The sequence below is a fragment of the Coptis chinensis genome, chromosome 3 (assembly GCF_015680905.1).
Source record: "Coptis chinensis isolate HL-2020 chromosome 3, ASM1568090v1, whole genome shotgun sequence".
Taxonomy (NCBI): Eukaryota; Viridiplantae; Streptophyta; class Magnoliopsida; order Ranunculales; family Ranunculaceae; genus Coptis; species Coptis chinensis.
The window spans coordinates 15549697-15577227 of NC_141458.1; the positions used below are offsets into that span (position 1 = coordinate 15549697).

The window sequence follows — 27531 nt, forward strand, 5'->3', positions numbered from 1 at the left end:
AAATTGATATTAAACTGAATAGTCTGAAATGTTTCATATCAAATTATTGCATTAGTTGTTTTATCTATATGACTTTTTTCTTTTTCTGTAAGTAGAAATGCAATACTTTCTGATTACATATTGTCTTTCCCATTGCAGGCAATATTGGAAACACAGATTAGTCGAAAAAAAATTCAAGTGGATTTCCTCTTTCTGTTTGTTTGTGTGATGGCCCTCATTAGTCTGGAACTTGGATACCAATTATTATTAGGCTCATAGAAAGAACGTTGCTAGAAACAACTCAAGAATTTGGAAGGTCAACTTGCCTTATGAGTGGAGAGTTTTCCTATGGCAATGCATGTCTGGAGTTGTGTCTACAACAGACCGCTTTGCTTCTCATAGTTATTGTCGATAATGCTTGCTTTGCTACCGAGAAATTCAGAAGGTACATTCGTCATTTCAACCACTATTTATGGATATTGAAGAGATTTGTAGTCAATCAAGATAGTTAACATTACAGTGGTGGTATAGAGAGGCTGACAAGTTAGCAGTTCAATGACAGGATTTATCCGACTTCTTTTGCTTCTGCCTTGAATACCCTGATTCAATTCCCTTTCCCCATTTGCAACAGGCAGCAATACATTCAATGGCTTCAGTTTGGTGGGTAATCTCACCTGCATTTTTAGCTTAATGTATTTAGTATGATGTAATTGATTAAGTACTCACTATTTTATTCTAATCTCCTTCTTAAGCATCGTCTATTGTTCTGGCTTTGTTGATGATCGCAAAGTAACACTTTGCTCTGTCCTCCACTTCTCCCTAATACGCCATTTGGTTTTTGCTTTTTTCAAACACATCTTTTGTCTGTCCCTTCTTTTATTTTATGTGAAATGGTATGGGTTTTTCAGTCCCTAAGCCAGCCTTACCAAAAAAAAAAGAGAGGAAAAGAATGGACTATTCTCTATCATGGATGTTTAAATGTTTACAAGAAGACTATAAGATAGAGTATGAATGTATGATGAAAATTCTAATTTTGTTTTCACGAAGGTTTACATTGTGTATATGGGAGCTCTCACTAAGAGCGCATATTCATCTCTAGCACACCACCAGACCATTCTGGAACAAGTTCTTGAGAATAGGTACAATTATTGCGTATTAGTTAATTAATTCTTCACATTACTTGGGGATTTCTCTACTTTTTTGTATCCTGATTTAATCACCTGTGATTATTTTTTCTATAGTTTTTTTTTGATTTTCCAGTTCGCTTTCAGATTCCTTGGTTCATAGCTACAAAAGAAGTTTCAATGGATTTGCAGCCAAACTCACTGCTAGAGAGAGGAAAAAGCTTGACAATTAGTATAGTACTTAACTTCGATTTTAATAATTAAAGCATAGCATCTTGCATGCTATATTATTATTCAATGATATCTTTGACACATTTGCATTGGAGGGATTGTATCCATCTTTTGAGTAGAACAATAAGTCTTCACAAGACAAGATCATCAGATTTCATGGGGTTCGAGTACAGAATGTGGAAAAGAGTGGCTACGAGAGCAACGTCATAGTGGGTGTCATAGACATCGAATCTGGCTTGAGAAGTAGAAAGTTTTAACAATGAAGGCTTTGGTCCTCCACCGAAAAATGGAAGGGTAGTTGCGCGGCGGAGGCAAAAATATTACATGCAACAAGTATAATCCCATTTTTAATTGACGTAGAAGTCTATCAAGTATAAGTTACTTTTGTCCTAATATTATGTCATTCACGTTCTGCTAGGTATGAACCTAATATAGCAAAACATTTTCAACGTTGCCCACCTTAATTTGGTGTAGAAACTATTATATCATTTATTTAAGAGGGTTTCTAACATTGAATGAGAGCTTATTTCTAATAATTAAATATTTGAGGTTTTTCACGTTGATTCATTGTAAATATTATGTGCTTTGATTTTCAACTCTATAAAGGTTGAGATTGACCCAATAATTGATAGCGGAAAAAAAAACAGATATTGGCCCAATAATTTGACAAATATCTTGCTTTTATCGAACGATTTAAGTAATAGGATACTTGATGTTTAACAAAACGGATTATTTTGTTCAATATCATTATCTTTGGGGATATAGTTGTATGTGGCAGCAACAATATAGTATGGATCACAAAAGTGAGTAGTCGATGCTTTCATTTCCAATGCACTGGATTTGGGTAATGATTGGCGAATGAATGACACTACAAACCAAATGTTTTTACTCGAAGGAAGGATGGTTCTAACCCTAACTCCCCAACATGCCGCAGGCACCATTAGATTAGGCGGCGTGGGCTTTTTCGGCATTAAAGCGGGGAACCATGCAGCCATGCTACGTACCTGACAATGTAGTTGCACATGAATCCTATGCCTTCGATGCATATTATTACTAGATGGGAATGTAGTATTAGTAATTTAAATTAGAAATTGGAGTATCTTTGTTGATCCAATACAGTGAATCATTTATATTTTTTTTTTGGTGCCATGTTTGCAAAGACACTACAAAATGATCATTAGAAATTGGTATTACACACTATCTTAGATAATTAACGGGAAATCCAGTTTATCTTAGATAATTAACGAGAAATCAGAAACTGGATACAACTGCATTGATAAATTAACTTCAAAGAATAATTAACAAAAAATGGATACCTCATAGAATAATTAACGGGAATTCAAAAACTGAATGGATGCAATTTCACTGAATTGACCTCAAAGAATGATTAATAGGAAATCGTAAATTGGATGCAACTGCATTGAACAAGTCTTAAAGGATAATTAACTAGAAATCAGAAAGTGAATGCAAATACATTGAACTAACCTTAAAAAATAATTAATAGAAAATCAAAAATTGGACCTTAAAATGCATTGAACTAACCACAAAAAAAATAATTAACAAAAAATCGGAATGGGATGCAAATGCATTGAACTAACCCCAAATATTAATGGGAGAAATTGAAAAGCGGGGCGCATTTGCATTGAGCTAACCTCGGAGAATAATTAACAAAAATCGAAACTGGATGCAACCGTGATCGAAGAATGATTAAAAGGAAATCATAAACTAGATACAAATGAAAACTAAAAACTAGATGTAACCGCGATCGAACTAACTTGAAAAGAATAATTAATGAAAAATCGAAAAACTAGATGCAAATGCATTGAACTAACCTCAAAGAATAGTTAACGGGGGAATCAAACCACAAAGAATAATTAAATGGAAATCGGAAAAATGATACAAGTGCATTGAACTTGGGGTGTGCATGGGTACCCAATTACAAGAAATTGAACGAAATTGGAATCGTTTAAAATGTTAGACCCATTAAAAGTGGATTTTCAAGAAGAACGAAACCATTTGAAATTGAATAGTAAAAACCGATGGGTACCCGAACCAAAACCAAAACCGATTATTATGATTTTTATGGGTGGGTTTTTTCTTTTTATGGAGAGTAGAATTTTCACATTATAAGAAATTTGAACGAGCAATCAATATAATATAATATTCATATCTCACAATAGCAAATATTTTTCAGAATAATTTATATAACGACACCCGTTTGTAAGACGGGTTCAAAAACTAGTTGTAATATATATTTAGCAATATAATTAAAATGTTCCACCACTTTTACTCAACATAAACTCCAATAATCAAGATATATTGTTAACCAATTATATAACTGTCACAATTCACAAACATTTATCTTAGCTACTTTTCAAAAATTTGACCATGTTGGCTAGTGAGTTCATTAGAAATTGATCGTTTGAATTAGGTGAGTTAGGCTAGAGTATAGTATTTGACTCGCCCAACCATTAATCATTTTTTTCTCCAACACTTTTCTATCTCTTTTGTACTCATATCTATTTTAATTTAGAATATAGATTTGCAAACTATAGGGGAAAATAAGAATTAGAAGCAACACATCTATGTCTCTGTGTTAGTTTACTCTTTTGAATTGCCAAAAAAAAAAGTCCTTCATATACAAAAGTTTTAAAGCTTTTAAGAATGTCTTTCATAATCTACTCTTTTGTTCTTATTTATGTAGCTTCATGCTAATTTTTTTTTTTGATTGGCAAGCGAGGTTGTTAGAGAGGTCTCCTACCCTTTTTCATAAATAAAATAGTGAGTTACAATCTTATTTATGTAGTTTCATACTACTCATCCTCACAAAAATTTGGTTTTTTATTTTTATTATTATTATATGAGTATTTTTTAAATAAATTTTTGAATAATTCAGAAATTCATATTTTATACGTTTATATGAAAAAAATGTGAATTATTCCGAATTATTGAAAAATATTAAAATATTAAACATTTAAGCCTTCAAAAATTGAATTCGTGTATTATTTGCAAATTATTCGGAGAATTGCTAACAAAGGTCTCAGGTCGACCATCTAATTTTGCTTTTAAGTCTTGGAGTAGGGAAAAATTCGTGTTTGAGACTTTGAGATGGGGGAAATAAAATCTTTGAGATTTGTCTTATACATGACAGCTGAACTACTCCAGTGGTGGATTTGAAAGGTTCTTAAATTAAAATTCTTCGTGGCCATTGTTGGTGATGCATTTTTTTGTGGTGGATTCCCTGCACAGACAGGAAAGTCAAGAAATGCGGGCTGGTACATAGAAGTTAAAACTGAGGTCCCTTGCCTAGGTTGTTTTGCTTTAAACCCACCACATACGTTATCCTATGTGTAAGTGTGCAGCAGAGTGAGCTAGTGAAGTACCGAAAAAAGTGCGTAACAGAGCCAATGGTGGTTTTCCCCAGAAAGCAGAAACACAAAACCTATGTGCACTTTTCCATCCTATGAATGTGTAATCTGGGGTGCAATAATGTCCATCTCTGCAGTTTACACTGTGTGTGTGCCGAAAAACTTGAGTCTGACCAAATTTTTTAAAAGAAAATTCTAAAAAGCATAATGCTAAATTTCAACACATAACACCAAGTGTAGCATTGACTTGTAAGTAGAGGCATAGATCCCACCATGCACTTCAATAAATTTCTCTTTGAGCACTCAAGTTGTACTGCTCAAACTAACATGGCCAAACCAAGGCTAAATCTTGCTTCATTCATCAACATCTACTTCTTCGTTTCACTCTCATTTTACACTTCTCTCTGTTGCCCAAAGGAGCAGAAAGAAGCTCTCCTTCAATTTAAAGCCTCACTCATCAATGAAACCGATAGCAACTCATCATTAGAGACAGCTTTTGGTGGAATAGAGTCATGGAATTCAAGTTTAGATTGTTGTCAATGGGACTTGGTCACCTGCACCCCCCGCCGCTCACCTTCAAGAAATGTTGTCGCTCTTGATCTTTACTCATCTGTTACTTCACTGGCTCCAGAGGTTGTTGTAAACTCAGCAGTGTTAGCACCATTGTTTCGTATAACAAGCTTGACGAAGCTTGACATCTCCTCCAATTCTATACAAGGTCAACTCCCAGCAAACGGGATTGCCAACTTGACCAAGTTGCTTCACCTCGACTTGAGGGAAAATAGCTTCAATGGATCCATTCCTACTCAATTGTTCCGTCTACAAAGTCTACAATACCTTGATATGAGTAGTAATATGTTCAATGGAATCCTGAGTCAAGAAGTAGGCGCCCTTCGGAACTTGAGAGTACTGAACTTAGCTGAAAATTTCCTCTATGGAGAGATTCCTATGGAAATTGGAAATCTAACACAGCTGCGGCAATTGTCGCTTCGCCAGAATAGATTCTCTGGTGGGCTTTCAAATTCACTTTTGCATTTAACTGAGCTCCAAGTCTTGGATTTGCGCAACAACTCTCTATCAATGGAAATTCCTACCAACATTGGAACTATGTCCAATATTTCAACTCTAGCCTTAAGCAAGAACCAGTTGACTGGTGGAATCCCTTTGTCATTACAGAAATTGAGCAAGTTGGCGACACTTCAGTTAGACAGTAACTTGCTATCAGGTGACATTCCGATATGGTTACTGGATATCAAGGCGCTGAGGGTTTTGAACCTTGGAGGAAACAACCTTACTTGGAACAGCAATGCTAATGTAGCTCCGAAGTGCATGTTGTCTCAATTATCTTTGAGGTCATGTCGTGTTGCTGGACCAATTCCCAAATGGATCTCTACTCAAAAGAGTCTCGATTTCTTGGATCTAAGCGAGAATGAGCTTGGTGGAAACTTCCCTGAATGGCTTGCTGAACAGAATGTCGGAACTATAATTCTATCAGATAACAAGCTTACAGGTTCTCTGCCATCTCCTCTGTTTCAGTCTCTAAATTTGTCAGTACTTGCTTTGTCAAGAAATTATTTCTCTGGCGAATTGCCTAGAAACATGGGAGATACAACTTCCGTCATGATACTTATGTTGGCCAGCAACAACTTTTCAGGTCCCATCCCTAAGACGATCTCAAAAATTTATCGACTACTATTGTTAGACCTGTCACAAAACCAATTTTCTGGTAACACATTCCCAAGCTTTGGTCCAGGTGCTTTACTTGCTTATGTAGACGTCTCTTCCAACAGATTGTCTGGTGAGGTTCCAGTAAACTTTGCATTAGGAACAAAGATACTTGCATTAGGTCAAAATGAGTTTTCAGGTCCCTTACCTCAGAATCTTAGCAGCCTGAGAGAACTCGAGCACCTCGATCTCCATAACAACAACATAACTGGCGAATTGCCAGAGTTCCTCTACCAAATGTCTAGCCTTCAAGTTCTTAATCTTAGGAATAATTCTCTTCAAGGCCGGATCCCAAATGCTCTTTTCAATCTCAGTAGCCTTCGCATTCTTGACCTCTCCATCAATAATCTCACTGGAAGTATTCCCCCAAACGTTGGAGGCCTTGTAGGAATGATTGAAGACCCAAGTACCACTGTCACAACAATATCCGACATGTTCACCTTCTCTATTGAGTTTAGTGACTTGTTAGTGAACTGGAAGAAGTCCTTGCAAGGTCTATCCAGCCGGAACCTTGATATATACTGTTTCTTGGACTTGTCAAAAAACCAATTATCAGGAGAAATTCCAACTTCACTGGGAGGTTTAAAAAGTTTGAAGTTACTGAATATCTCTTACAACAAACTCTCAGGTAATATTCCTATGAGTTTTGGTGGATTAGAGAGTTTAGAGAGCTTGGACATGTCACGCAACAATCTTTCTGGAAAAATACCATTAACATTAGCAAATCTCCAACAACTTGGTACTTTAGATGTGAGTAACAACAAGCTCAAGGGTCAGATTCCGATGGGGAGCCAGATGGACAGGTTGAACGATCCAAATTCTTATGCGAACAATAGCGGATTGTGTGGTATGCAAATTCAACTGCCATGTCCAATGACACCACCACCAGAATATCTTCCAAGGACAGAGGATTCAAAGTTTGAGGCCGGGGATACATGGTTTTCATGGATTGGAGCGGGGATTGGATTTCCTTTAGGGTTCTTCTCGGCATTGGTAACCATCTACTTTTCGGGGTATCTTAACTTGGCACCAAGAAGCAGTCAGCATCGCTTACGATGGAGATAATTGACATGTTTCCTTCAGTTGTTTCAGGATTGCACTAATTCTCCAAGTTTATGAGTAGTAGTCAGACTTGGTACTTAGTGGGGGAAATATAGCTTACTTGGTATTTGCTGTTCTACAGAAAATAATACAAATGCAAAAAATTACTTTTCTTGCTGAAGTGTGCAAATAACATACTCATCTACAAATTGCTACCAATTTATTTAAAGATTTTTAAGCATCGTATACCTGCAAGATAAGTTTCTGTCATAAACTTCAAGAATCTTGAAGAGCATACATACATACATCCTCACTGAAAGACCCGCACTCTTTTTATTGGATCGAACACAATGTACTTGAGAGGAAAATTACCAAAGATAATGCAGCTCTAGCGAGGTGGTATGTGTATATGTATCATTTGTGATTTGTTTCTTAAAATTAGCATTTGCAGACAGTAAGATGATGAACTCAAGTTTATTTTCCACATAAAAATATTATCGGACAGTCACACCACTAAAAATAATAGTCCCACATTGCTCAATGTATCGGGCTTGACGGACTTCCACAAAATACCGTCCATTTGACTTTCTTACGTTGACCGTCCCTACAACCCATCTTACATCGTGATACGTAATGAAAGTTCGAGATGCGAGTTGTACATATCTCAACACACTTTTGACGGTCCATGTGCCCGGTTGTAGAAATTTGAGCCCTCTACCCGGTTATAAAGGTTTTCCTTGCACTTTGCAGAAGAAGAAGAAGAAGTGAACAGGAGTAGACGGGAAGTATAATAATTACGGTATCTCCCTCTCTTGTATGTATTTTAATGTCTTGGAGTTCAAGTCTATTTTTTCAGTTATATGACAAACTTCTTTTGTGTATCAATTGTCATGTAAATCGTGTAGAATGAATACTAGACGCAATCAATTGTTGTTGGTGTGGTAAATTTGCATTCTTTTGCACCACCTATCTTGTGAAACTACACTGTCAAGTACTACTTGTAACTCTATAAACATGAAGTTCTGCACTCCAGCCTATTACCTTAAGTAATGCAAGTCCCACAGCTCTAGAAAGCGATTAAATAGGAAATAAATTATGCCCAAAGCCTTGGCTCGATTTGAAATTGGAGTTTGGGGTTAACTGAGTATTGCCCTATGTTCATTGTCATGACAACACTAGCATAAGATCAACTGTTTAGACTTAGACCTGGGCCAATTTGATTTAGTTTACACCCTCGTGAACACACTGAGTGTTGGATGTGGTTTACATCAACTTCAAACTATGCCAATCCACTGGATTGACCTAAATTTCTGGTTATTTAAGGCAACCTATGATCCAAAGTTAGTTTGGAGGTTCGTCAATGTTTACGATATGCTAGAGGACTATATCTCAAGTACAAAGATAAATTTTTATTTCATCAGTCTAGAGTCATCGAACATTAGTGTAATTTTTCAAATCTGATAGTTTGAACTTAACTATTATGAATGAGAAGAATTTGCATCAGCAACTCATTTGTAATATACTAAACATGGCCCTTAGTTGGAATCGATACTTTAGTAAACATATCCTCAATGCCGAGTCTATTATATATGCTATGTGCTAAAAAATATTATGTTGAGCAAAATTCTGACAGCCCTTTAGAGTGTGAATAGGGAAACAAGAGTTACATTATCCTTTGCTCATATGTAAAGTAATTTATTATCTGATTTTGGTGAAACAAAGAAAATATAGTATAATTAGGAACTAGAAAGTGTGCTCCATAACTAAGCCCGGCGCCATGAACACACTGACACTTTTGTCAAGTTGAAACTGTTTGTTGCACAGTAATTGTTGATGCTTGCATGTCTTTCAACCTTTTAGGTAAATATAATGATAATCGAGAAAATCTGTAAAATTGTATATAGCTCGTTGAGTACGGATACTATTTTGGTGAGTGGATTTTGTAGTCCCACATCGGTAAAAATGTATAAGGTTCATTGAGTACGGATGCTATATTCGGTGAGTGGGTTTTTAGTCCCACATCGAGAAAAAAATTAACTTATTAATGAGACTGTAATGATATAAGGCGTTCCGGTGCATCGCTTAAGTTATGGTAACAACTATTATGGAGTACGGTCATCTGGAGTATCATCTCCTGCCATTTCGGTCGCTGGCTACAGGTATCGTTTTTCTCTTTGACTTCTCTTTAGTTTATGTACTTGGAATGATTTTTTTTTAAGAAGTTATTGGTCACTTGTTGTAGTGTTACTTTATCTGTGCCAAATAATTTGGTCCAGTAATTTCAATGTTTCTTTAGATTTGTATCGTTTTTATCTGTGGCTTCTATTCAGTTTGTTTATTATACTACTTATATTTACTTCTGCTAATTACCCATATATAATGTGTCGAATTAGTATTTCCTATACTAGATTCAATTGTACATACATTTTATTCACCTTTCTCAATTGTTTTGAGTTCAGAAAAAATGGTAATACCCTTGAGTACCAATTTTTATAAATGGCGATGCAAAGCAGGATATATATGAAATACGTAGGTCCCTTATGAATTGCCTCGTATCTCATTCTGAGTGTATGCATATAACTTACCTTGCGAAATATTTGATATAAAGTCCTGCAATGAAGAAATATGAACTCCTCTCTCGATCTGTACTGAAGGATGTTTCTGTACGCACATGCAGAGTGTCAGATGAATTCAATATACAATATTTTTCCGCAAGAAAAGACCCGGAGTCAGTGAGACTAAACCTTGGAGATTAGGTCACACGCTCTTTCGCAAGTACTTTTCAGCCTATATGTGTTTTCCTGTTTATATAACCTATAGAAGTTAGCTTGGTGTTTTACAATTACCCTGTGAGCCAACTTAATTTGCTGGTTTCCTTCACAAAAAATTCATTAGCTACACAAAGTTTTTTCTTATGGGATAGTTTCTCTCAAAATAATTTGTTGAACCATCAATCGTGAGGATTGAACATTACAAGTTGTCCTCCCTATATGTTCAAATTCAGACTAACTGTGAAAAAAAATATCAAAATTAATGAAATAAAAGACTAGAGTCTCTCACCAACCCAAGTCCCATTCAAGGCGTTCAATCGTGATATATTGAAAAATCTTCTGTGTTTTGATAGTTGTCATAGCACACAGTCTTTTGTTGTTTATCCACCTCCCCGTTTTAGTACATTTTGATATTCTATTGTTACTCGTAGTTGTCACTCTTTGAGCCACTTTGTCCATGTTACATTCTACTCACTTGTATGTGTATGCTTCTTAATATTGTTTGCACCTAGATGTTCACAATGATTTATCTACCTTCTTTGCAGAAATCAACCTCAATCATAGGGTTCAATCCATGGATGAACAAGGCAGGGCAGCAGTCATAAGATCATAGGTCTGATCCCGGTATGTGTAAAATACCCATTGATTCTTATTTGAATGAGAATGGAAATTTAGTTGTTGGATATACTTGAATCATATGCCTAGTTGAATGATAGTTGAGCTAAAATTAATAACCAAAACTCTTGGAAAAACACGGTATCAAGTTGATACAATACATACTGAAACAATGTCATCTGGAATTGTTGGTCAATTGTTAATCCATGTATTTTTGCTTCTTCTCGATTAACTGAGCGTGAGTATTGGTGGTTACTATTCTCATTGCTGATTGATTCCATCCCAATCAAGATATCACGCCCCCAAGACCTATTCAATTGCCTGATAAGAAAAAGGCTCGCTTGAGTGGAGAGAGCTGTGTGAGAATAAAACACAGCCCCTGAGAAACACTTTGTGAGTAGTTAATTAGGCCATAAATCTTTCCAGTCGCTGTTGTCACGGAGAAATCCTGCTTTGGGTTAGGGGGGGGGGGGGGACTAGTCTACATTTGCTTAGATTCAAGGACTGAAGAAAAACTTATTTCTCAACATGTTGAAGAACGATACATGATTGGATCTTGAATGTCTCCACCTAGGCTTGATCTGCCAAGGCAAGACATCTGCTACAGAAGCGCCAACTGCAGCAGCAGAGTCTAATTCCGTCAACAGTAAATGATAGTACCTAGGTGACTTGCAAGTTGCGGTGATATGTAATCAGCATGACTTGCAAGAAAACCTAGAATCAACTCGGAAGTAGTTGGTTTTCCATATCATTTAATCATCTCCCTTGAGTTTGTGGTTATGCGTGATTGCATCATCTTCACATCTACATTTATTTTCTTTAAGCACAGAGATCCACTAAGGATCTTCAGCAAAGGTACACCAACCAATCATTTGCAATTCATCAATATTCTAATAGATCATGAACTTTTACTGCATTGTTTGCTTTTGCAGTCTCCAAACTTAAATTTGCCTTCTTTAGAGATTGACAACTAATCTGAACTAAAGTTTTTTGGACTCCTATATATATTTCTACACCCTTTTTTGAACTGGAGTTTTCTGGGGAATGCTAGTCAAATGTTATTCTCCAATCTTTGGAAATAGAATTTCCATCACTGTTTCCCTTCAATTGAACACAAAATTGTTTGAATCGTAATGCTTTTCATACATCTATGCCTTTATGATTAGTCTATAGGCAGTCGCCACAAAGTGATCCATTTTCCGCTTCGGAATATGGACAATCAGAATGGTGATACTAACCAAAGTAGTTTGGCATATCGGTAGGTAAACCAACACAGGCCATGTCATTTTGGACCATAATCGGAGCTCAACTCTGGGAATGAAGCATCTGCGAGCACTGGACAAAATGTACAGTACTCTAACCTTTCCTCAAGAGCGTCTCATCAAACCCTTGGCATTCAAGGTTCAGCTGATAGCAGGATGGATGATTCTGTTCCACAAAGTGAATTGCTGTCCCATATGCACTAGGAGTAATCACCATTGATGATTCGCCAGAACGGAGTAATGGTCCATGAAGGATGTGCTTTGACATTCATGAGCCATACATGTCAGATAATCCCGAGTAAATTTCTGACTAGTCAAGGCCTCAAGGGACAGCATTGGCCATTTCAACAAGTTTCAAACTCATTTTCTAGAAAGAAAATGGAACTTGATTGGTTTACACTACCAGTACATTTTTTAAAAGTTTTGAGGGTATGTAACAGATATCCCAACTAGGGATTGTCAGCAATGTTTCAAGGGTATGTAACAGTTTGTTTTTTTTAATTTTAAAATGCTGTATAGTTGCATATTCAATGCATTTCTTTACACTCTTTACTAAAAGGGTTGACGAGTAATTCCAAGCTTTTACCAAAAAAAAAAGTAATTCCTAGCTAGACTACTCTCATATTGTAAATTCATGAATAATAGACCATATTTTATATTTGCAAATGATCCACGAGAAACGAGCAAGCAAGAAGCGCCAGAACTGTCCCATAATGGGCAGTTACCTCTGGGTTGCGAAATGAGACAGTGGTCATTTCTAGAGTGACAGTAATGAATATTCAGTTCAGCAATGTCAGCCAATTTTATTGCTTCTACTACTGAAAGCAACATGGATCGTTCTAGAGTCTACACTGATAAAATCTAATCTCCACCTTAATAACCATTAAGATAGTTCTGTCTTGTGTTTTCTGAAACAAGTTTAACCCGAGTTCTCACCAAACTGAGTAAATCAAAAATGGCTTCCACATCTTTGCTTCCGAATAATTGATTATTATATTCATTCTTCTGAGTGGCTTCCGCATTCTGCTATGTTGGTTAGAATTTACTTTCAAGGAGCAGATAGCAACTTAAGATACTTTAGGCTTGCTGATTAATGTACAATTGCAAGCAAAACATTTTCAGTTACCAGTGTTTATATATTTCTTCAGTCACAATTTCCCATACAGAAACTTCCTACCTTGCGTCCTTTGGCTACTTCCATTAACTTAAGAAATGAAATATCTGAAGTACCGAAGCACCATTGTATTCATGTATTGTCAGCACTGCGCAGACGAGTTTTTTGTTTTTTGGCGGTGAAGTTCAATATGTGAGTTTCTTCATGATCTGAGCACCTAACAGTGTCGGTATGCTTGTTTGCTGGTAAAAACATTCAGGCAAACTTGGTCGCTGGAACAGAGTACCCAAAAAATAATAAGATTAATAAAGACTTTAGTTGAATCAGCATTATAAGAATCTAATTTCAGCAATTCTTTTTTAACATTACAGGTACTTGAGGACGCACCAATGCATCCCTTGACTAGTCGGAGATGTACTCTGGACTATCAGGATTGTAAGGCTCATTGATATCAAAGTACATCCTTCTCCGACCATTAATCTGTTCTGGTGAATCTTCGATGTTGATTACTCCAGGAGGCTGCATTTCTTCTCGAGGTTGTTCATATCTTATGGGACTGAACAGACCACTTTGTGGTACTGAATCATCCATTGTTGTATCAGTTGATTCTTGAATACCAAGAGTTTCTCCAGATGCTCTTGGGCTATGGTTAGAGTAGTGTATAGGTTGTGCGTTACTTGTAGATGCTTCTTTCCCAGAATTAATCTCCATCTGCAAAATTCAATGTGAACTTATTTCATGGGTAAAATAGAGAGAAGGTAAAGAAAAATGACAAATTAAGTATTCTTAAAAGAATAATCTTCCTAGTCTAGCAAGGATATTCATGTATATATATGCAGCACTTCAAGACCACAATTTTCTAAATCAAGCTCGTTGAAGACACCAGGATCATCTTTTCTATTTGAAAACACTTTGTTTTATTGTCACAGTTTCAGCTTCAGTGAACGAAGCATCCAATGGATTAACATGATGAGAAGTATTAACCAACTACAGATACCTAGTCAAGCAGTACTAGCAATACATTTTGAAGAACTTTGTCAATCGTACATTACTTATTACTTATTTCTCAAAAATATTTAAGCAAGGGAAAAAAACCTGGAGATATCCATATATATCTTCTGCAGTTACCGATAGTCCTTCTTGCTGCCTCGTAAGCATCCATCTCTCAAGTTTTTCCTAAAGAAAACACAGCAGAGAACATACATAAATTACAATGATCCAAATAGGAATGTACAGATGAAAACCAATGCACGATGATTAGAATACACATAAAAAACTTTTACCAAAAAAAACCATGACATAACACTTCAATTCACTAATCTCAAATGAAAGGCGTTCACTATTTTAAGCTATATATTGCTCCTCTTAAGAGATTTCGTAGAACCTCTGCTGCCTCTTAAACCAACCTCAGAGAACTCAAGGCAGAAGCTTGGAACAATGGAGGAAGCTAAGACAGTTGAGCTAGATTAGACATTGTAAGTAATGCCCTGTTATAGACTGCAGACAAGTCTTGCATGCATGGAATTCTTATCTTCTTTTTTTCAATCATTGAAAGCTCTGTTGCATGGGTACGCCCTAATTTCCTCTGTATCGCGTACCCGTGTCGTGCGGACACGGATACGGACACGGACACCCGGACACAAGCAAAACAGTACCCTAATTCTCAGATCTCGCCGTGTCCAAATCGTTGTACCTGTGTCCAAACCAGACACTCCGTCCCGTACCCATGCAACACAGATTGAAAGTAATGCCCTGTTATATACTTAAGACAAGTCTTGCATGCCTGTATCGCTTAATAATATTTGATGTACATACATAGTTGAATTAGCATCCTCACTTAAAATCTGTTGAAGTTCCTGATCCAAAGGTTCTAAGAAGTACATAAAATATTTCACAGTTTTTACAGTTCTTAACAATTAATTTTCAAACCAGGGGAAATAGTTTGATAGCTGCAACAAATGGCAAGTTTTTCCAAAAAGTTGCTATATCATCTCCTAGTACAAGTCTTGTCAGTATCAGAAACAATTAATCAAGTAGAAACTGAAACACTACGCATTAACAATTAAGCTTTGTTCGAGACAATCCAATATTTATATCTTCATTACCTGAAATGACACCGATCAAAATATAGAAAGCAGTCCATTCTTACAAAAAGATTCGGGAGAAAATGTAAGCTCAAGAACTTCTAGATGAAGTACTACAACAAGGGATTGTTATAAAGAAATAAATAACAAAAACAAGAGACAAAGTAACAATCCAACCAAAGCATGTAGCTACAAAAGACCATCTAAGTAAGAATCCCGATAACACAATGTTAACTTTTCAAAACGAACAATGCTAACTAAAGAATATCATAGAATCTTACTGGGCTCTTTGATAGGCCGAACTAAGAAACGTTCAATTAATTGAAAACGTAAACCAGTCATTATTTTGTTTTGTTTGCAATGCGTGGTGGTGGTGGTAGGGGCAGGGAGAGGAGGGTTCACCAAAAGTCCAAAGGCTTTTATCTGAATGTGAGATGAGACAGTTCTGCACTTCTGCCTATATGTGAGAATAAATGTTAATTGGCAAAATAATTATACTCTGTTACGTGTTAATCCCAACCTGCATGCCTTCACTGAGCTTGGCAAAAACAGAACAAAGGAACAACTTTGGGTCCTGTCACACTCGTCATTGGAAGTATTGTTACCTTGTCTGCTAACTAATGAGAAAATGAAAACTAAAGGTGAGAGATTCACATATCTCATGATCGAACTCATATATATATATATATATCAAAGAAGGAAATCTAGCTACTACTAATGGATCCTTAAATCAACTCTCACTAAACCATCTCCCAGATCCCATGCGTCTAGTCCAACTTTAGGCCGGTGAGCTTTATGTACACAATTCAGCAAGCATTTCCTCATTTGGCTCTATAAAACAAGCAACAGGATGCATATTCATCTTCTATATATTCTACTAAACAATTTTTTTGAATAGGAAATTGGTTGGGACTTCATCGAGAAGGTAAGTGTTCCTCTCTTACTGACTTTTGAAACTCCCCTGCATGGAGAACAAATATTTTACGTACAAATTAGGTCATTATTGTTCTAGGATCTTTGAACAAATTATTACGGTATAACGCCTTTACGTGTCAGACTCTAATTAAGTTCAAGTACAGTAAAATAACCACTAATTCCAAATCTGCGCCAAGAACTTGGGGATTTAAATGTAACAACTAGCTAGGCCATTAAACGACAAAAGAGTGTAAATTTAATTCAATTGAAAACATTGGCGACAACGGTTATGAACTGATCATATCCATTTAACACAATCAAGCTACAAGTGTTCTGTTAATTACAGACAAAATCTAGCAGGAATCACATGTATCCACAACTATCTATAACAGTAAAAGACCGTGAAAGCAATTTGAATTACTTTCAATCAAAAGCATGCCTTAGGAGTCGGATAAACTAAGGCCACCACAACAAAATCAACCTAATAAAAAGAAAGCTCTCCATCTACATTGGACGTGCGCTACCGCCTACCGGCCAAGACAGGACAATAAGAAAAGATTTCTCTATCAATTAATAGCATTATAACAACTGATTGACTACAACAATTGATCGAAGACTAGCACAAATGAATCAACAAATAAATGAGAAATTCAGATTGACTTAATTAATCAACTCAATTATATAATGTCAAGCAAGCAAGATCAGATGTATAAATCTTTCATTTCAATATCTCATATAAAAACCATATTCAAAACCAAGCATTTTTCAATACAGGGCAATCAGACTAACTGAATCAAATCATACTCAAACAAACCTCTACCATGCAAGCACAGAAAGATACAACATAACCCCATTCATCCTATTATCAGAAAAGAAAACTTCAATACATCTAAATCAAGTTCACATGCAAGAAAAATCATAATTTGGATACATAACTAAAAGAGAAATCGAAATAAACAGAACTCCATTAGTTTTAAACTCATATATTACCAATGCATGTTTTTCTCCAGCTTCAAAGATGCATCTTTGCATACTAGTATATTGAGAGTAAAGTTGAGAAAGAGAATTTGCAGTAGTTCTGAATGTTGAATAAAGATCTCTGTCCATCTCTTCAGCAAAAGAAAGATCATTTCTTCTGTTACTATCCATAGCTTTTTTTCAAACTTTACTTGTTCTTTCTCTCTAAGTACTTTGCGACTGTGAAGTTGACTAAGATGAAGAGAATAAGAAGAAGAAGACATGGTTATTAACGTTTTTGTAGGAAAAAAAAAAAGCTAGAGCTGAAGTGGTTTGTTGTTATTGGACAAATGGCAAATTTGCCTAGGTGGATTGAAACGAATATGAGTATGTGACTAAAAAAATGTAATTATTCTTTTGCTGGGATTTCAGTGTTGAAACTGAAATCTTTACTGGGATTCTTTTTCTACTTTCTGTCAACTCTCTGTTGAAAAAAAAAAGTTGGCTCGGAACGCAAAAGAAGGGAGAAGACAAGTGGTTCGCAACTTCGCATGCAGTATATATATATCGACATTTCTAATTATCGTTGATATATCAAATTCATTCAAGGTGGATTTTGGACCAGCCCAATTACATCAGACGAGGCCCAATAACTAATGAGCGGCCAAGATCCATTACTAACTTCCAAAACCCTAAACCCTAACAAAGGTAAAACAAAACAAAGCCTCCACAACTCTCTCACAGTCAAAACCTTTTTTTCACAACAGAAACAACAATGAGACCTCCAAGGGGCAGAGGTGGTGGTGGTTTTGGGGGAAGAGATGGTGGTAGGTTCGGAGGTGGTGGAAGAGGTCGTGGTGGAGGTGGGTATGGTGGCCGTGGTGGAGGTGGGTATGGTGGACGTGGTGGTGGTGGGTTTCGTGACGAAGGCCCTCCTTCTGAAGTAGTTGGTACAATTTTTTCCAAACTCTCTCTATTTACTACTCTATTTGATTGCTTGCTTCCCTGGGAAACCATATAAAACTCTAAAAAATGTTTCTTTAAGTGGTAAAGCAATCTGAATGTAAGATAGGTCTGTTTACTTGTTGTTTAACAATCATGAGAAAGAAATGGGTTGTTTCTATACTTTAATGAGCTCAATGCGGACCCTTTGTTGTTTATTTAGCTGGACTGGAATTTGTATGCTTATATGAAGTTTGATTGTAAAATGCAGAGGTTGCTTCGTTCCTTCATGCTTGCGAAGGAGATGCTGTAATTAAACTCACACATGAAAAGATACCCTATTTCAATGCTCCAATCTATCTACAGAACAAGACACAGATTGGAAAGGTGGACGAAATTTTTGGTCCTATTAATGAATCTGTAAGTAGTCCCTTTTGTTGATGGATGGCAGTTTTACTAATGGTTGGAATTTATGTTATTGATAAGTGCATTTTTTTTTGGATGCAGTTGTTTTCAGTTAAAATGATGGAAGGAATTGTTGCAACTTCTTATGCATCTGGGGATAAGTTTTACATTGACCCGGCGAAGCTATTGCCTTTGGCAAGATTTCTCCCACAGCCAAAGTATGCCTAATCCCACCAGCTCCTAGTTCCTATTATAATTGAGTGATATAATTGAGTGACTATTCGACTTTATATTGGATGTTTTTCCTTTTTTCATATCATATCTATATTGTGATCAAAGTTCCAGTGCCTGCCATTGTCAAAGTCCAAGCATGGACAGACATGTATTTTGTCAAGAGTAGTCAACCTAAATCTATGCTACATTGACACAGACATGTGTGTCCGTATCCAACACGGATACAGTGTCTGACTCGGCGAAATCTAAAAAATTGAGGTATAGCACATACTATGTGTCTGTGTCCGTGTGACATAAACCTAAATGGGCCCGAAATCCTATTTTGACTGTGTTTTTATGTTTAATCACTTGTCTGTTTCTCTTTCTCATTTTCTTTTTCTACTGGTTCTGGACACGTTTCATGAACCAGACTAAAAATGCTTGTGTATGTTCATGTAGTCCTTTTTCCTTTTATGGCATTCTATGAGTTTCCTTCACCATTTACCTGCTTCGTCCTGGGTTTTCTCAACTTTTAGTAAACTACAGTGACTCGCCTGACCTTAGCATCTAGAACAAGGATACAAGTTGCATTTTCTTCTTTTCATTCCTCTTTTCTCAGTATTTAAATGGTTCTAACGTGCTTGAAGCCTCTAACAAATTATATGCCTATCCTTGACAGTTATGAAGCTTGAATTGCTTTTCTTTTTTCTTTTATATTAATTATAGTCTTTCTTTTTTCAATTTTTTTCTGCAGGGGCAATCACAAGGTGGAGGTAGAGGGTTCAGTCGTGGAGGAAGCAGAGGGTTCAGTCGTGGAGGAAGTAGAGGGTTCAGTCGTGGAGGAAGGGGTCCCCCGCGTGGTGGCAGAGGTCCTCCTAGAGGTGGCCGCAGTGGTGGTACTGGGTTCAGGGGTAGGGGGAGATATTAGAATGGTTTTTGCTTTTCCCAACATGACATTGTTTGAGCACTGATATTTGTTTTGTATGAGTTATGTTGCGTTTTGAACACATTATTACTATTGGAATGTCAAGTTGAACCACCTCAACATGGGAACTTCTTTATCTCTGTCAAATTGCACTAATATTTGTTTTGTAGAAGTTTTCTTGTGTTTTGAACACTTGGTACTATTGGAATGTCAAGTTGAATCACATACAACATGGGAACTTCTAATCTCTGCCAAATTGCATTATATATCTAGCAAATGGTCAATATTTCCTTGTTTCTAGTCTTTTAGGAAGTCTCTTTTCCTTAGAATCCGAGGTGCCCAGTGCTCATATGCATTTCCTCTTGGTTTTCCCCATATGCTCAGTCAACAGTCGGGGCTACCCCTTGAGAGTGGAACACATCGGTTTTAACAAGAAACAGCAGGGGCGTCCGGGCATTCAGACTAAGCAGTCTATACTAGAATGATTATGGAGCAAGAGGAAGAGAGCTTTGGACGCCAAAATAGAATTAGAGAAATCAGCATCAGCGGAAGAAGTTCAGAACAGGGAAGGCAGCATCCATCCAAGGGGACAAGATTTGGTGAGATCTCATCAACTTTGCTTGACTGATGGATGAATCAGATATCATATTATTATTATTCTCGCTTAGCATCTTGCTTGCTTACTCGGGCGTCCGTGGAACTTCGATGTTAAAAAAGAAAAGGATCTATTCATAATAACCATTCCCTGTTACTATATATATCCATTTTCTACTGCTCGTGGCTTATTGTGATAGTAAAAGAGAGAAACACATGAACACGGTAGCTTTTGGGAAAAATAACAAGACATAGTTGCACAAAATCCAACCCCTGATTTGGGATGAAAATGAGAAGAAAACGTTCTACTATAGTAATATGACTGCTCATGATCTTAAGGTGATTTATCATATCATATGACCGATGTGAATACCGAAAGAAAATGGTACTCCTTTATTTTCGCCAACATCAATTATCAGTATCAACCTCTGGGACCTTAGGCTTCCCAACCCCTAAGCATGGTTGCCCGAGCAACACGATTGACTCCGAGAGTGAATGCTCCCATTCAAGAGATCACATTCATGGGTCTTGCACATTTCCTTCACATCGTTGAAGCCATTGGTCATGTATCTCCTCAGCTCATTATTCACCTTTGGTTCATCCCACATAAAGCCTTGAATGTTCTACAAACAGGAAGACCAATATCAATTTCATGTATTTTTACTTTTCCAACTCAATAGAAAAATATGCAGATGACTAACTAGACTAAAAAAAATCTCAAAAAATTAAGCTAAATTTACTAGTAAATCTGGATATAGAGGAAAGCTGGGAAAGCCCCTACCTGAACCCATTCAAAGTAACTCACAGTGACGCCACCTGAATTGGCTAATATGTCAGGAAGTATCACAACACCTTTCTTTGACAAGATCTGCAGATGGAAGTAGCCAAGTTGGATAGTTTCTTTATGTTGTTTAGATGTAAGTACTAATTTACATTTCTTTTCTTCCACTTAGTTTATAAATTATAACAACTTACCTCGTCAGCCTCTGGATCAGCAGGATGGTTTGCTGCTTCAATAATGAACTTTGCTCTGATTTCGTTTGCATTATCCCTTAAGAGAAAGAATGCATCTTCATAAGTAGGCCAAAAGATTATGAAAAGCGTCAGTGTATTGATACTATTTAGTATGAAAAGGAACCTGTTGATTACACCACCAAGGGCTGCCGGAATGAGTACATCACAGTCCTCTACCAGAATTGATGCTGGGTCAATTGCATCTCCTCCGTGGAAACCTTTTACTCCACGATTCTCTTTGGAATGTTTGACTAGGCTAGGTATATCAATTCCATTACTGTTTTTTATTGCACCTGTGACATCACTAATTGCAACGATTTTCCCGCCTTTCTCACTTATGAGTTGGGCAGCCCAGGAGCCCACATTTCCAAAACCCTGAGAGATAGGAAAAAGAGTGATACTTATTATCAGACAATCAACTGACTAGAAAGCATGTAGGGTTAGTTAGGGATGACCACCCATTTTCAAAACTTTACTGAAGCATACTGAAAGTTTGAAACTATTCACTTCAGAAGCCAAGTATAGGAACTGCTAACTTAGATTATCTGTGAAAAGAAGTTATTACGGACGAGCAACATGCAGGGAGGTAAATAGATAAGGGAGTATGCAATGTAACCTGTATAACAAATCGTTGGCCAGAGATACTCTTTCCGTACTCTTGAAGAAGTGCCTCTGTTGCAAAGAGTACCCCTCTTCCAGTAGCTGCATCTCTTCCCAGGGATCCACCAAGGTCCTATTGTAGCAATTGATGTCATCAGCTTCAGAATATAGGATGCCCTAGTTCTCAAAGTGAGTTTTTGTTTAGATTTCAAAATTTTGTAAGTTTTGATAAATACTTACAACAGGTTTTCCAGTCACTACAGCAGGTGAATAGCCATGAAATTTTGAGTACTCATCCAATATCCATGCCATTGTCTGATTCACCATCCCAAAATGTAAATTAGTTAATTAGACACTAAATTTTGCTATATATTTTGAAGGTATTTCATTGCACAAAGACCTCAAAAACACGATAATTACCAGACCAAGCTGAAGGAGACTCTAATACGCCAAATCCAAAGAAGTAAGCAACATTTTAATTATGTTGGACTAACCTGTGGATTGGTTCCCATATCAGGTGCTGGAACATCAGTATGGACTCCAATTAAATCATGTATCTTCTGTGTAAAAACTCTGGTAAGTCGCTCAAGTTCAGAGATGCTTAGTTCCCCTGGATCACACCCAATACCTCCTTTAGCTCCACCATATGGAACATTTGCTACTGCTGTTTTCCATGTCATCAGTTGTGCTAGAGCATTCACCTCATCAGGGTCAACCTGCATAGTCACTTGAGTTGTTTATAACTGAAATCTGATGCAGCCAATATCTGGATGCCAACCAAACTTTCTTGAATTTTTTTTGGATGAAAGCGAAGATAAGTTTACCAAAAGAACTATTTATTTCCATGAGAAGTTCTTTGTGTGACTGATTTTTTTCCCTTTGGTAATGCCATTTTAACTATTAGAAATCGTTTTTGTTTATGTTATGAGAAGTAGGAATGAAGAATATCAAACCTCTGGATGGTATCTGATTCCTCCCTTCATGGGGCCTCTTGCATTGTCATGCTGAATCCTGAACCCAACAAAAGATGCCAAACTACCATCATCTTTGGGTATTGTGCATTCAACCTGAAATTGAGTTAAAAGGGCAGTAGTAGGAGCATAAGTAGAAGAATGTCACTGGCTAACAGAGGAAGCAAAAGAAAAATTATGAGTAAGATAAAGAGAGTAAAGAATAACTAGCTAGAGCCACAGAATTAGGAGTAAGCGTTCAAGTTTTCTGGGACTGACGCCTAAAAATTTCATTGTACCATGTCCTAAGTTGATTTTTATGTCAGTAAAGTGACTTATAATTTGATTCGTCGAGAAGATTTGAATTTTATTTTGATACAAGATTACAGAATTTTCTTCTTTGTTCTTTTCCTTATTAATAGATAAGATCAAATGCTCATTTAGCTCTCCCCAAGTTTATAGACCTTATTAACCTCCATCATTATTTCACATCCACTATATAAAATGGAAAAGGATCGGAACAGGATTTGTTCACCTTAATCTCCCTGAATGGAATGAGTAGACTCTTCTCTAGCTTTGAGTCTAGCCCCAAAAGTTGAGCTGCCCGCTTGAAATTCCTACTTGTTGCCACTAATGCATTCATGGTCGATCCTAAAAGCTACACAAACAACAAAGTTTTCTATTTCAATCCCAAACTGAAAACAAAGAGAACCAAAAGTAAATCAAAACTCATATTGAATCATATTTTCATACTGGGTATGAGGGTATCTCACCTGAAGCTATTGCTTGTTGGTATTGCAGAATAACAATAAGAAACTGATTTAAAACCTGTAAACCAAGCAAAGAAAGAAAGGGGATTATGTTTAAGTTGTGTTGCTGCAATCTATATATATATATATACATACAAAATGATCAAGAGCTAAATGAATATATTTATTAATGGTTGAAGTCAACATCAAACATTCAAGTGCGTAGTCGAATTTCTGCATCTCTAATATAGTAACATTAATTCAAGAGTTGAACACATGAGATAAACAAGGAAACATGAACTAATGAGTCCATGCTGACAGAGAAAATATATCCAACTTCGTCACGAATGACAGAAAGAACATGCATACATTGCCAAGAATACCCTTGTGGACACTAAGCAGTTATTTACACAGGTTGGAGACTGACTCAGATAGTTGTTGTGCGGATAATGTCCTTGGGTCAACTAAGTACAAAAGTTCCCAAAAGAGGGAAAGAATGATCCTCGAGTCCAAAGCCGCCATTTTCTCTACATAAAACTTTGCATTATTTTTGAGGGATGTTTTTGGGCCGAGATGGGTCTGGGCGACTGGCAACTATTAATCCAATTCCAACTTCCAAGTAACTTCGATATAATCTCTGAAAAATCAGTTCGGTTTATGCAATATGAGTCCACCATACATTTTCTCCAAATTTTGCCTTGATATGAAAATATTGCTCGGTCTTTCATACTCTAATGCATCTTTAGATAAAAATCGAAAATCAGGTCTATATCTGGTGCTGTTCACATTGTGGGGAATGTGGGCCTTGATAACAACGGAATTTTGGTCTTGACTATGTAACTACTTTTTTTTTTGTCGATAAACGATTATGTAACTACTAACAACCACTAAAAGTCACTTGAAGAACGAGAACGACAGGAAAAATAGATTAATCCTGTGACCATATAAACCTAACTTAATTTTTAATCACATTACCCTGTGTGACCTTTAAGGTCTGAGCTCTTGAGTGATAGAAAGACGCATAAAGAGTTCAATATCATCAGTGTACAAGTAAAGCTAAAACGTTTGCAACTTTTCTAAATTTTGGCTGAGCAGTTGAGCACCACTTTAGTTGGACTACCCATTTCCCCGGGCTGAAGTAACAGTGACTTTATCTGGATATGTATCGACCAGATCTATGATTGGTCTTTGCTAGTAGGGCTGTCAATGATCGGTTTGGGTCGGGTTCTGGAAAATCCGAACCTGAACTGATAAGAAAATTGGAAATCCAAAACCAAACTAATAATATTACATTTCATTGCAAACCGAACCGATAAGATATATTGCAAACCGAACCTGAACCGATCTAAATCGAAAACTATAAAATCAATTAAATCTTAAATTAAATTAATTAATTTCAATTACACAAATGATAAATATATATAAAATTAATCATAAATATTACTAAAATGCTATATTATCGGTTCGGTAGATGACAAACCCGAAACCAAACCAATATATTATCAATTCAGTTCGGTTTCGAGTCGGTGGAGGACAAACCAAATTACCAAAACCCAAATTGTTTTTTATCGGTTTGGTTCAGATCGATTATCAGGTTATCAAAACCCATTGACAACCCTATTTGCTAGTATGATACTATGATGTCGGTGTTATAACTTAAATATTTCACCCCTTTCTAGGCATTTCACAATTTTAGACGGGTTGAAATTTGGTAAATACTTCAATAAGACTAGTATAACGGAGATAAAAACCAACGAAACAACATTTTGGACCACATATCCAGAGCCGCTCCGCTCACTTGATAACACAACAGCCACAATTTAAAATTTCCGAAATGTCAACTCAAGAGGTTTGTGAAAGTCTACAAACCAGATATTAAATTTCTAAAATTTCGTCAGATTTATGAAATTTAGCAACATTTTATTCTGTGAGCCAGTGACAAACTATGCCAATACCAAAACGCTAAAATATTTTGCATACCAACTTTGAAACGTATCGCACTGTTCCTCAAATTTCAACAGAGATCACGAAATATCAGGACATTTCAAGTTAGCAAAAATAATATCTCCCGTTGACCGTTCAGCGAGTTGTGTGACTCAATAGAGTCAATAGTCTGACCCCGAGATTTTCTCCTACACAATTCCCGGAACAAATGAATCCCCAAAACTCAGTAGTACCCTGTTTGGTTGGTACCAACAGAAAGTTAATTTTTAACACTACACAACAAACCAGACAACCCCTCAGAATCTCAGTTCACAGTCTTCACACTTCATATAGTCATTCTAACACAACGATCATCAAACATGAATGCAAACAGAGTACAGAAAAAGTGCTTTATCAATCAATGAATTAAACAAGTAAAGAAACCATACCAAGTACCTGATCAACTCCAAGTTTGCAATATGAATCCAAAGCTTAAAAATATTACAGAAGTGAGCAACTAGATCTGGAACCTGTGAATAAATAGCAAAGTAAAGGAATCAAACATAACAAGAATATGATGCTATGATCATCCAATATATAGGACCATAGTAAAACGCGGCAGAATAACCAAACCTTATTTACGGTAAAACGAATATTAAGAGACGTGGAGGATTAGCACCCAATTATTATCGAATAAGCATATGTATCTGTGATTCCAACGCGAATCCCACTTCACAAATATGGAATGTTTGGTTTCTTGGCATTGAAGTTCCTCTTGGTTTGTTTCAACTCCTTCAGCTTTCTTTCTTTCTCTCAAGTGTTTCTTATTACTATCTTTGTTGGTTAAAGAGATTGAAACCTTTTCTGTTTATAGATTTTGTTTGCTCATGTTTTTCAAACTTTTATAGTGTGTGTGTTTTTTTTTCCTTCTTTTGGATTAAAAAGTGGACCTAATTGCCTTTAAAGCGGAAGTTATATAAAGCTTACCTTAAAAATGAGTAGGCATAGGCTAGGTAAAGTGTGGGGGCTGGTTGGGCGGGCGAGGGGGAGATCTCCTTTGGCTAATAAGCCCACACAAAAAAAATCCCAAAGATATCGTATCCGATATCTATAAGATTGCCGGACGATCCGCAGTCAAGCTAAATCTTTCAAACAGCGTATTTTTTTTCTCACCTTTTCTCATTATTTAGTAACACCTCCCTGGCTCCCTATATCCAATTGATTCACATTTCACAAACAGTTTTCCTTTGTATTATGTAGTAACACCTTCCTGTATCCAACTTATTCAAAAATAAATAAATACCAAATATTCAGTGGGGAGATCATTTTGCCCCACCTTACGCGCGTGTGCACAATATAATTTTTATGTAATATGGATTATTATATAGTAATAGGTGAAAGGTTCAAAGACTTTGAAAGAACATGGGCGTAGCCCATACTAACTAGTATAAACCAATATTGTGTTCATTTTGACAGGCGTTACCTTGATTTTGGAGGGATTTTGGATAGGGGTGGAACTTGGGTCGGGTTAGCCTAAGTCTGATGGACTAAAATTCGATTTTTGTTGGTTTTGGGCTAACATGTCATATACGTGGTTTGGGCTTGCTTTTGTAAAATCAAAACGCGACTCGGTTTTGGGTTGGGCTTGGGTTAGAATATAAAAAAACTGAAAAACTTGAACCCGTTTGCATATATATATCTATATCTTAATATTAAAGCTCCCACAAGAGCACAAGAGGTATTTTTCGAGTTCTATTAAAATTCTACGTCATCTCTTATTAAAACATAAATTTATTTTCTATTTGAAAAAGGAAATCCTTTTTTACAATGGGAATTCATTTTCAATTATAACGGGAATTATTTTCCTATTAAAACAAATTCTAGCACTTTTAATTAAAGTAGGAATCTTTCTCCTATCAAAACAGAATGTCTCTCCCAATTGAAAAAACGGGTTTTTAAAACTTAATTAAAAATAATTTGTTAGAAAATTAAAACGGATTAGCGACTAAAACAGTAGTCCCAATTTTTTT

General features: G+C 36.4%; 4 protein-coding genes and 1 long non-coding RNA gene across 11 annotated transcripts; 3 read left to right on the forward strand and 2 right to left on the reverse strand.

Annotated features, from left to right (window-relative positions):
- Nucleotides 1-142: 142 nt before the first annotated feature.
- On the forward strand, nt 143-1369 carry LOC147508184 (uncharacterized). Its single transcript, XR_015216322.1, has 4 exons — nt 143-424; nt 531-639; nt 1027-1118; nt 1251-1369. It is a non-coding gene; the product is annotated as an uncharacterized LOC147508184 (long non-coding RNA).
- Nucleotides 1370-4834: 3465 nt separating this feature from the next.
- On the forward strand, nt 4835-12688 carry LOC147508185 (uncharacterized). Of its 6 annotated transcripts, XM_086600755.1 has the most exons (5): nt 4889-8267; nt 9534-9627; nt 10146-10243; nt 10785-10863; nt 12117-12688. In XM_086600755.1, exon 1 carries the CDS (start codon nt 4976-4978, stop codon nt 7490-7492), a length of 2517 nt encoding a protein of 838 aa, XP_086456881.1. In that variant the 5' UTR covers nt 4889-4975; the 3' UTR covers nt 7493-8267; nt 9534-9627; nt 10146-10243; nt 10785-10863; nt 12117-12688. The 6 variants fall into 6 exon arrangements, 5 of the variants coding, with proteins under 5 accessions (XP_086456885.1, XP_086456881.1, XP_086456882.1 ...); XM_086600759.1 differs by lacking the exon at nt 10146-10243 and having other exon boundaries at nt 4835-8267; XM_086600756.1 differs by lacking the exon at nt 9534-9627.
- Nucleotides 12689-12954: 266 nt separating this feature from the next.
- On the reverse strand, nt 12955-17644 carry LOC147508186 (uncharacterized). Of its 2 annotated transcripts, XM_086600761.1 has the most exons (4): nt 17220-17644; nt 14326-14406; nt 13618-13941; nt 12955-13502 (listed from the first exon to the last, which is right to left on the reverse strand). In XM_086600761.1, the coding sequence occupies exons 1-3, from the start codon at nt 17376-17378 to the stop codon at nt 13633-13635; spliced, it is 549 nt and encodes a 182-aa protein (XP_086456887.1). In that variant the 5' UTR covers nt 17379-17644; the 3' UTR covers nt 12955-13502; nt 13618-13632. The 2 variants fall into 2 exon arrangements, with proteins under 2 accessions (XP_086456887.1, XP_086456886.1); XM_086600760.1 differs by lacking the exon at nt 12955-13502 and having other exon boundaries at nt 13602-13941.
- Nucleotides 17645-17892: 248 nt separating this feature from the next.
- Nucleotides 17893-19809, forward strand: LOC147508187 (putative H/ACA ribonucleoprotein complex subunit 1-like protein 1). Its single transcript, XM_086600764.1, has 5 exons — nt 17893-18136; nt 18400-18548; nt 18636-18751; nt 18929; nt 19501-19809. The coding sequence occupies exons 1-5, from the start codon at nt 17962-17964 to the stop codon at nt 19672-19674; spliced, it is 615 nt and encodes a 204-aa protein (XP_086456890.1). The 5' UTR covers nt 17893-17961; the 3' UTR covers nt 19675-19809.
- A 667-nt stretch (nt 19810-20476) lies between these two features.
- LOC147508188 (glutamate dehydrogenase 1, mitochondrial-like) lies at nt 20477-26373 on the reverse strand. Its single transcript, XM_086600763.1, is given in 13 exon segments — nt 20477-20770; nt 20772-20888; nt 21047-21133; nt 21241-21316; nt 21404-21654; nt 21896-22012; nt 22120-22194; nt 22374-22595; nt 22833-22946; nt 23365-23487; nt 23603-23657; nt 25958-26031; nt 26135-26373. Coding segments are annotated over 10 exon segments (1236 nt in total). The 5' UTR covers nt 23473-23487; nt 23603-23657; nt 25958-26031; nt 26135-26373; the 3' UTR covers nt 20477-20701.
- Between the last annotated feature and the right edge of the window lie 1158 nt (nt 26374-27531).

Excerpts from the sequence above, each read along its gene's own strand:
- LOC147508185 (XM_086600759.1), top strand. The coding sequence starts at position 4,976 with ATGCACTTCAATAAATTTCTCTTTGAGCACTCAAGTTGTACTGCTCAA.
- LOC147508186 (XM_086600761.1), bottom strand. The coding sequence starts at position 17,378 with ATGGATAGTAACAGAAGAAATGATCTTTCTTTTGCTGAAGAGATGGAC. Across the intron at positions 14,407-17,219 it reads CTGGAGAAAAACATGCATTG|GAAAAACTTGAGAGATGGAT; the intron begins GTAATATATGAG and ends TGTTTTCTTTAG. Across the intron at positions 13,942-14,325 it reads ATATATATGGATATCTCCAG|ATGGAGATTAATTCTGGGAA; the intron begins GTTTTTTTCCCT and ends TGAATTTTGCAG.
- LOC147508187 (XM_086600764.1), top strand. The coding sequence starts at position 17,962 with ATGAGACCTCCAAGGGGCAGAGGTGGTGGTGGTTTTGGGGGAAGAGAT. Across the intron at positions 18,137-18,399 it reads CCCTCCTTCTGAAGTAGTTG|AGGTTGCTTCGTTCCTTCAT; the intron begins GTACAATTTTTT and ends TGTAAAATGCAG. Across the intron at positions 18,549-18,635 it reads TTGGTCCTATTAATGAATCT|TTGTTTTCAGTTAAAATGAT; the intron begins GTAAGTAGTCCC and ends TTTTGGATGCAG.